Below are 8,955 nucleotides of genomic sequence, written 5' to 3' on the forward strand. Positions count from 1 at the left end.
TAATGGATAAAGTTCCTCGTGGTACTTCATCCGTGTTAGTATCTGACATTTTCAAAGTGTCTCGTGGCTTACTATACAGTTTGCCACTTCTAAGTTTCATGCAATTTCGCAACTGCTCTAGCACCGTCCCACTGGGCGTGCCATTTTGTTTACTGTGGAAATTGGTAAACAACCGCTGGTCCTCCCTAGGCCTTAAAACTAAGGGTTACTTGCAGGATCGACCAGTTGATCCTAAGACATGTGCTAGTGCAAGTGAGGCTTGTCCAATTCGACGGGACAACTTTGTGAGGAATGGCTCCTAATAAAGTGTTGAACAAGCATAGGATTTTCCATACGAACGGTTTGAACGATGCTACAGCCTATCGGTGACTCGTGACCGACAGCGCTGCAGCGTTCAAAAGATGTACACGACGAACACGCTTTTGGTAAATTCTATTATCGTAATAGAATCAGTGTCGACAGCGTAGACGCCAATGTAAAATGACAACTCAAAAGTAAATGAAATTAAGATAAAATGTTCAACGGGAACAATTGAAAAGTAAGGAAGTTGCATTGAAATAAATATGGTGATTCACATACATAGCACTCTAAAAAACTCTTGCTTCCTCGCGTTGGGAATGGGAAGTTTCTTACAAGTGGTTTGTTAGTACAAGGTGAACACCTCGAGCCCCTCGTGGGACATTCTATTTATACTAAACTAAAGGAACTGCTCATAAGCTAAAACTCCTAGAAACTAGCAGATGTTATGTCACACGATCTGCACAACCATTGCACCCATGTCCTGCCAACTGCTCCAGATTCTAGTGCTCTTATTCTTCTTGTAACTGCTGGTTATTTTTAAATTTCAAATTTCTCCCGCCCAGACGTTAGGGCGACGCTGTCTTCTACGCATTTGGCGTAAAATAAAATTCTTTAAGTCTCAGACTTCACCTCAATCGACGAAATGGCCTGTCGACCAGACAAGCTTCTCCTGTCAGCTTCATCCCTTGACTTGTGTTTTTCCCACTCTTGCTTGCCTCAAACACCTCTTCATCCTTTGATGGGGTATAACCCCCAAATTCACAGGACTCTGTCATTAACTACGCTTTCAACATTCCTTAGAGATTTTTCGTGGTAACACAGGGCTACTTCAAGACTCCAATCAATCATGTCAACAGACGCCAGTTTGACAAACATTTGGCCAATATTGCTCCATGCGGTCCAACTAGCTTTGCATTCACTCTAGACGATAATGCATACTACTCTTTATATCTACACTCCACCAATGGTTTTCAATGGGATCGTGAAATGGTGGGAGAAGATGATTTTGGGTACATAGGAACGTCAGGAGTCGACCCAACAGGTTAGGGAAGCGAATTCTGTGATGATGGCTGAGTTCGAAGCACTAAAAAGAATTTTGGCTTACATAGCCGAAAACAAACAGCAAGTAGCCTTAGAGGCTGAAGACAGACACTTGGATGTCGAAGCCAACAAGGAGCTTCACCAAAAAGGTCCTGGTAAAAACTTTGATCCGAAACCACCTGATAAGATTCAGGATGAAGGTGAAGGCAAGAGGCTCGGTGCCATTTATGTTGACGAGCCTTTGGGATTCGAGAAGGATCTGCTGGCAACAAACATCAAGATGCTGACTCAAGATCCACTTGAAGAAATCGACTTAGGAGAGGGATCGACAAAAAAGCCAACTTACATCAGCGCCAATATCAGCCCTTAACTCAAAGTCGGAGTGGTCCAGCTACTGAAAGAGTTCAAGGACTATTTTGCATGGGATAATGATGAGATGCCTGGTTTAAGCAGATGCCTGGTCGAAATGAGGTTGCCAAGCAAGCCTGGGAAGAAGCCCATCAAGCAAAATCCGAGGCGATTTGCACCTAAGATTCTCAATAAGATTAAAGAGGAGGTCAAAAGGCTTCTTCGTTGTAAATTCATTCGTATGGCCATGTACGTCGAATGGTTGGCAAATATTATACCTGTCATTAAGAAAAATGATACTTTGAGGGTTTGCATAAGTTTTAGAGACTTAAATACTGCGACCCCGAAGGATGAATATTCAATGCCTATGGCGAAGATGCTAGTCGATTCTGTCGCGGGCCATGAGTATCTTAGCATGCTTGATGGATATTCTAGATATAATCAAATATTCATTGCTGAAGAGGATGTCCTAAAAATAACGTTTCGATGCCCTGAAGCCTTAGGCACCTATGAATGGGTAGTCATGCCTTTTGGTCTAAAGAATGCTGGGGCAACATACCAAAGAGAAATCAATTTGATCTTCCATGATTTCATAGAGATTTTTATGCAAATCTACATTGATGATATTGTTGTTAAGTCTGTTTAAGGGAAGAGCCATTTGGACCATCTTCGATTGTCTTTTGAAAGGATGAGGAGACATGGTCTAAAAATGAACCCTCTCAAATGTGATTTTTGTATGCAGGAGGGAGATTTATTAGGCTTTGTGGTCCATAAAAAAGGAATCAAAATAAACCAGAACAAGACCAAGGCCATAATGGAGGCGAAAGCGCCATCAACTAAGAAGGAATTGCAGTCGTTGCTAGGCAAGATCAATTTCTTAAGGAGATTCATCTTGAACCTCAGCGGAAGAACGAAAACCTTCTCACCTCTTCTTCGACTCAACATGGAAGGCTTTGAATAAGGGTAAGCTCAGCAGGAAGTTTTCCATAGGATCAAAGAATACCCGAGTCATCCGTCGATTCTGATACCACCTTGCAGGAATATGAGTATGAGGTTGTACATATCTGCATCTGACAAGACTTTGGGGAGCATGTTGGCTCAGGAGGATGATAATGGTGTCGAAAGAGCCATTTACTACCTTAGTAAGGTCTTAAATGATGTAGAAACTAGGTATAACATAGTTGAAAAGTTGTGTTTATGCTTGTATTTTTCTTGTACGAAGTTGAAGCATTATATAAAACCTATTGACGTTTATGTTTAATTGCATTTCAATGTTATTAAACATATGTTGTCTAAACCAATTTTGCATAGTCGAATTGGAACATGAGCACTAGCTTTAACTGAATATTCCCCAACTTACATGCCCTTAAAAGCTGTTAAGGGACAAGTGGTAGCAGACTTTATAGTCGACCACTCTATAACTGACAACATAGTGACTTATCTCGAATTAGAGTCCTGGAATTTATACTTCGATGGGTCTAGTCACAATGAAGAAACATGCATAGGGGTTCTAATTATTTCTCCTAATAAAATTACAACAAAATTCTAGTATAAAATGGAAGGCCTTTGCTTGAACAATGAGGCTGAATATGAAGCTTTGGTAGTCGAACTGGAGATATTGTTGGAGTTGGGGACAACTCTAGTTGAAATAATGGGTGACTCAGAGTTAGTTATAAAACAGATCACAAAAGAGTACAAATGTGTTAAAGAGAATCTCACCATACACTTCATAATAGCCAGTCGATTATTGAGAAGATTCGAGATGGCTAGTATTTGACACATACCTCGATTGGAAAATCAAGTGGCTAACGACTTGGCTCAAATTACATTTGGGTATAAAATTTCAAAAGAGAAATTGCAAAAAGTCATCGAAGTCAGAGGAAGAGTTGTGTCGGCCAGATTAGCCCCATCAGACTTGGAAACGACAAAGCTGGGATACACCGACAAAGAGAGCTTCAAAATATTGGCAGTAGATAGCCTGACAGACGAGGATTGGAGAAAACCAATAGCTGAGCATTTGCAGAATCCTATGACATCTACCGAACGGAAAACCAGGTATCGAGCTTTAAGTTATGTTCTTTTGGGTAATGAATTATTCAAAAAGACTCATGGGGGAGTTTTACTCAAATGTTTTAGTGAATCAGAAGCATATCTAGCCTTTTCGATTGTCTGTGGTGGAGCATGTGGGGCACACCAGGTTGTCCATAAGATGAAGTGGTTATTATTTCTCCAAGGGATGTAGTGGCCTACCATGTTAAAAGACTGCATCGAATTTTCCAAGGGATGCCAAGAGTGTCAGGTACATGCAGGCATACAACATGTCCCTACAAGCGAACTGCATTCTATAGTCAAATCGTGGCCTTTTAGAGGTTGGGCTTTAGATTTGGTTGGGGAGATTCGACCACCATCATCTAAAAGTCAGAGATATATTTTGGTTGGTATTGATTACTTTACAAAATGGATCGAAGCTATACCTTTTCCAAATGTAGACCAAGAAGATGTGATTGAATTTATCCAGAAACACATTATTTATAGATTTGGAATTCCAGAAACCATTACAACAGATCAGGGATCAATGTTTACTGTTCAAAAAATGCAAGAATTTGCTAAGGAAATGGGTTTCAAATTATTACCTTCTACGCCATATTATGCTCAGGATAATGGTCAGGTTGAAGCAGCGAATAGGGTGGTAATTAGTTTGATTAAGAAACATGTGGGGAAGAGGTCCAGAAATTGGCACGAGACTTTAGATCATGTTTTGTGGGCGTGTCGAAACTCCCCCAAGGAAGCCACTAATTCGACCCCATTTCGATTGACTTTTGGTCATGATGCAGTTTTACGAGTGGAGATTTACCTACAATCAATAAGAATTTAGAGGCATCATGAAATTCCATCAGAATCATATTAGAACATGATGATTGATGAGTTAGTTGATCTAGATGAAGAAAGACTCAAGGCCTTGGAATTATTGAAAAGGCATAAGAAGAGAGTAGAGAAATCTTACAATAAGAAGGTTAAAGTTAAGATATTTCTACTTGAAGACTTGGTTTGGAAAGTGATCCTTCCAATGGACCGAAAAAATATGGCCTTAGGGAAATGGTCCCCCAAATGGGAAGGTCCTTTTCAAATTTTGCAAGTGTTCTCTAACGACGCTTATGAGATCGAGGAGCTTAACAAAGATAAGAGAATCTTGAGAGTGAATGGAAAATATTTGAAAAAATATAAGCCAACACTCCAAGAGATAAAAATAATGAATGAATAACTGCATGCGAATTGGTCGAAGCTAATATGGTAATAAAAATGTTGCCAACATGGTTTAAATTCATTACAAAGGCCTAAATGGTCAATAATCAGTACAATTAAAACCAAAGTCATGAAGAGATAAATGGAAAAGAGACTAAAGCTAAAAGGGAAGATGAGCCTTCATATGGAGATATTTTTCCTTGTGAAGCTCCAGACGTTTCTCACATAGTGATCTTTTCGACTGAAGAGTTATGAGATCTGCTTCTAATGTTCACGCCTTTTCAACAAACTCCATACCAAAATCTAGCTCCTTAGACATGGGAGTGTCATCGAACTTCAAAAGCTCATCTTTGCGCTTTTTGGCTTCAGAGATCTTGGCCTGCAGTTCCTTTATTTGAGCTTCCCAAGAGGCAATGTCACGGTCATGGCGTTCGATCTCCGCCTTGTTTTTCGCTTTGGTATGCTCTAGCTCCATTACTTTGTTAGTCGATTCAGTGGTCGCATCCTAAGCAGTTGCTTCAGCACCGACCTTTTTCTCAATTTCCTTAGTGATTGTGGGTAACAACTTATGATTAATAACAATTTGTTCTATCATAATACCCAGTTCTAAGATGAGGTTGGCAACCTCGGGAGAAGCTTCTAGTAAATTGACTTGGTTAAGGAGAGTCTTCAAGGATAAGGGGGCAGAAGGATCAGCCAACAAGAGTAGGAATAAATCACCCTTAAAGACTTTTTCTTTGATTTTCGAGAGAGCCTCATCCACAGGTTTGCTCGAAGGTTGATCCTCAGATGTTATAGAAGTGCTAAGACTTTTCTCAGACAAACTTTCCCTTCTACTCAGCATAGCTTTCAGATTCTCGAGAGGTTGATTTTGCTTCAGAGCTGCTAGTTCTTCTAAAGAAATAGCCACAGTTATTCCTATCGAAGCTTTAATCCCTTCAGGAATAACATCGACTGTTGGAGTAGCAGTAGTTTGGCCTTGAGGTTGTCCTTCGTTCGTCTCGACGTTATCATCATTGTTCCCCTCATCATTGGTATCCTCTTATTTGAGGTCTTCGTCTTCCTCACCAACAGGGCCATCATGGAATAATGGTTGGTATTCTTCTTCCTCTTCTCTCAGCTCCTCATCTTGGGCATCATCACCTCCCACAACAGCAGTATTTGTGCCATCAACATTAGGCGAGCCACCTTCAGAGTCATGGAATTCTTCATCCACCGTCATAACATCTTTGTTGACTTCAGTTTGGGCTTCCCTATTTAAGTTGATCTCATGATTAGAACCACTAGTACGAGAATGTTGGGTGGTGGTTTTTGGTTGCGAAGTCTCATGCTCCTCAATAATCGGTTGGTCAATTTTGCTCATTGAGATTTTCTACGAGCCTCTTGCAGATGTTAGATGGTAGGTGGGTTCTCCAACACTATTAAGAAGGACTGGTACAGAGGGAGATTTGGATGATGTTTGTGTGGCAACGCCCTGAAAGCCAAAGTCGAAAGATAAATTAGTAAAAGTATTAGAAGAAAATAAATCGAAAGAGGCAAAGTAATGTATGCTTTTACCTTGTCCCCTTCGACTCCAGGGGTGGAGTTATCGCTTTCAACTTGCGCTGCTTCTATCTTCGACAGTTCTTCAGGAGTAGGCTCTAGAATGGAAAGGGCAGCAGGTCATTTTAAAAATCTGACAATATTTGACTGAGGCTGACTAGAGGCTTCGACAACCTTTGATTGCTTCTTCCTTTTCCTGAGGGTCAAATCTAGGACAGGAGATAGATCCTCTTCGTCTGACTCTATCACAACAGGGACTCTGACTGCTTTCGTTTTGATTTTTTAAGGAGTAGGGGGAGGTTTTCGAACAATCTAAATGCAAATATAGAAGTACTAATATTACCATTATAAATAACAAAAGTATTAGGCAAAGTAAAGGTGTACCTTTATGGTCATGCTACTTCCCCCAACCTTTGCTTTGACTGACTTCCTGACCGTTGATTTTTTGGGTGGAAGTCTGGTAGCTAAAAGAAAAGAACAAAAAAGTTATTAAGAGTCAAGAGTAAATATCCTAATAGAGAGATATGGTTTGAAAAACCTCCCACTCCACACCTTCATATATATATCTGATTCGATGTGAACATCTTCGATCCCTATATGAAGATGACCTTTGAAGCTGTCTAAAGTGTGCTTAGTCGCAACCACCCGCTGGGATTTTTTCTGTGATTGTTGTCGAAGGATTTTTATAGAATCCCCACAAATAAACCAGTCTGGAAATGGAGGGGCAATGGCCACTCCAAACTCAACATTTGACAGTCGAGGAAATTTAAGAGGAAACATTTTGAAAGACATTTCATATCGTTTCTCAAGAGGAACGTACAAAGGGATTTTTAAGTTCTCCATTTTCTTTGAAATTTTTTCCTTTAGCGTGACAACTGCCTCAAAGATGGTTCAACTAAGATCATCAGGCCTATAGGTAGTTTCAAAGTAGTTTTGGATTGCCTGAATTTCTTTGGTATGTGTGTAAGTACCTTTCTTGATTTTTTCCTACATAGTGAGGAAAGCTTTGTTAAAGTGCCGAGTGAACGAAGGAGCATCATAGAATTCTTCAGCATAGTATTGTGACCACCATTTCCCAAATTCTAGAGTACAAAGGAAACTTGGCTCGAAGCTAATTGGAGTAAGGTGTGTCCTGCGAGTATATCGAGCTATTTGTTTGAGAGTGGTGGTTTCGTTGTGATTTGTGTTAAAGAGAATGAGGGTGCTTTTTCTGTCATAAAGGCATTTTGGGAGAACCGAATCAACCCAAACTGTCGAGCCACGAGGTTGGGTTGATAAAAAATCAGGGTAACCTGACTCTTCGACGAATTTAACCTAAGGGTTATTAGTTTTGGAGTTAGAAAAACTTCCCAGATTAAAAGAGTCTATGTTTCGTGGTTTTTGGTGGGAGATGGGAAAGGTCTTGTGAACCATTATGGACCATATTTTCTAGTGGTGAAAGGGGCCATGTTCGATGTGAACTCATGACGCTTTGCAAACATAATGACATAGCTCATGAATGTTGGTCGAATGGTTTTTCCTTTGTCACTTGGGGTTAGCTGAGCCAAACAGATTCCTTCGACCCTCCTATTTTTTACTTCCTCAGCTTCTTCGTCAACGAGGTTTTTGTTAGGAAGACTTGCCTCGAAGGTGGCATTTAGCAAGAGTTGCAGTAACCAGAAAGGACCAGAGAGGAGGAGGTTTCCTTTCTCTCCCAGATTCTTAAGTTGGTTAAAGGCTGGTTAGGATCATTTCTCTCAGACAGATGTCGTGACCAAAATGAATTTGGTTCGCCAGAGTGAGATACTTCTTGGCAACCTGGAGTGACTTTGAGCAAAAGACACAGTGGGATAACCATAAAGCCAATAAGGCAATGCATTCTACGTCGGAGACATTGTTAGTATCTTTATCAAGATAGTGTGCTATGTGGGTTGAGTAGACAACCCTAGAGGTAGAAATGGCTATAGAGTCATCAGATTCTACATCTAGGTCATAGGTATTCCCAGTTGGTTTTAGCCCTGTGATAGCAGCTATGTCAAAGAGAGTGGGTGTTACCATTCCACAAGGGAGGTGGAAGGTATAGTGAGTACTTTCCCAAAAGTACAATAAGGAAACTAGTAAAGTTGAATTGTAATCCATTTCTACCTTCGACATCATGATTAAGTCATAAATTCCCATGCTCTTCCAGGTTTGAGATTAGTTTTTTCTATCTTGTTTAGCCAATTTAGATAGTCAGTTGGGTCTTTAAATGAGGGGGTCGCTCGAAAGACTCTTAAGACATTGTTCATAAACCTTAAGTCTATAGTTTCATTTGTTAAAGATTAGGATTCCTCAGCAGTAGTAGCCCTTTCAGACCTAAGTCTTTTTGCTTGGCCTATTGGTTTACATTTATGATAAGTGGGGACAAAGTCCCTAAGTCTGCTAGGTTCGATGTTCAGATTAGGTAAAGGTCCAAACAAAGTATGATTTTTTCCAGAAACAGTTATGGGAATGAGTACCTGA

General features: G+C 40.3%; 1 protein-coding gene across 1 annotated transcript; it reads left to right on the top strand.

The window, feature by feature from the left end:
- Window positions 1-4,600: 4,600 nt before the first annotated feature.
- LOC127129900 (uncharacterized) lies at window positions 4,601-4,951 on the top strand. Its single transcript, XM_051059006.1, has one exon. It carries the CDS (start codon window positions 4,601-4,603, stop codon window positions 4,949-4,951), a length of 351 nt encoding a protein of 116 aa, XP_050914963.1.
- Window positions 4,952-8,955: the final 4,004 nt, after the last annotated feature.

The sequence above is a fragment of the Lathyrus oleraceus genome, chromosome 3, assembly GCF_024323335.1.
Source record: "Lathyrus oleraceus cultivar Zhongwan6 chromosome 3, CAAS_Psat_ZW6_1.0, whole genome shotgun sequence".
In the NCBI taxonomy this organism is placed as follows: domain Eukaryota; kingdom Viridiplantae; phylum Streptophyta; class Magnoliopsida; order Fabales; family Fabaceae; genus Lathyrus; species Lathyrus oleraceus.

What these genes read in the sequence shown, in the direction of transcription:
- LOC127129900 (XM_051059006.1), top strand. Translation starts at nt 4,601, where the DNA reads ATGATGATTGATGAGTTAGTTGATCTAGATGAAGAAAGACTCAAGGCC.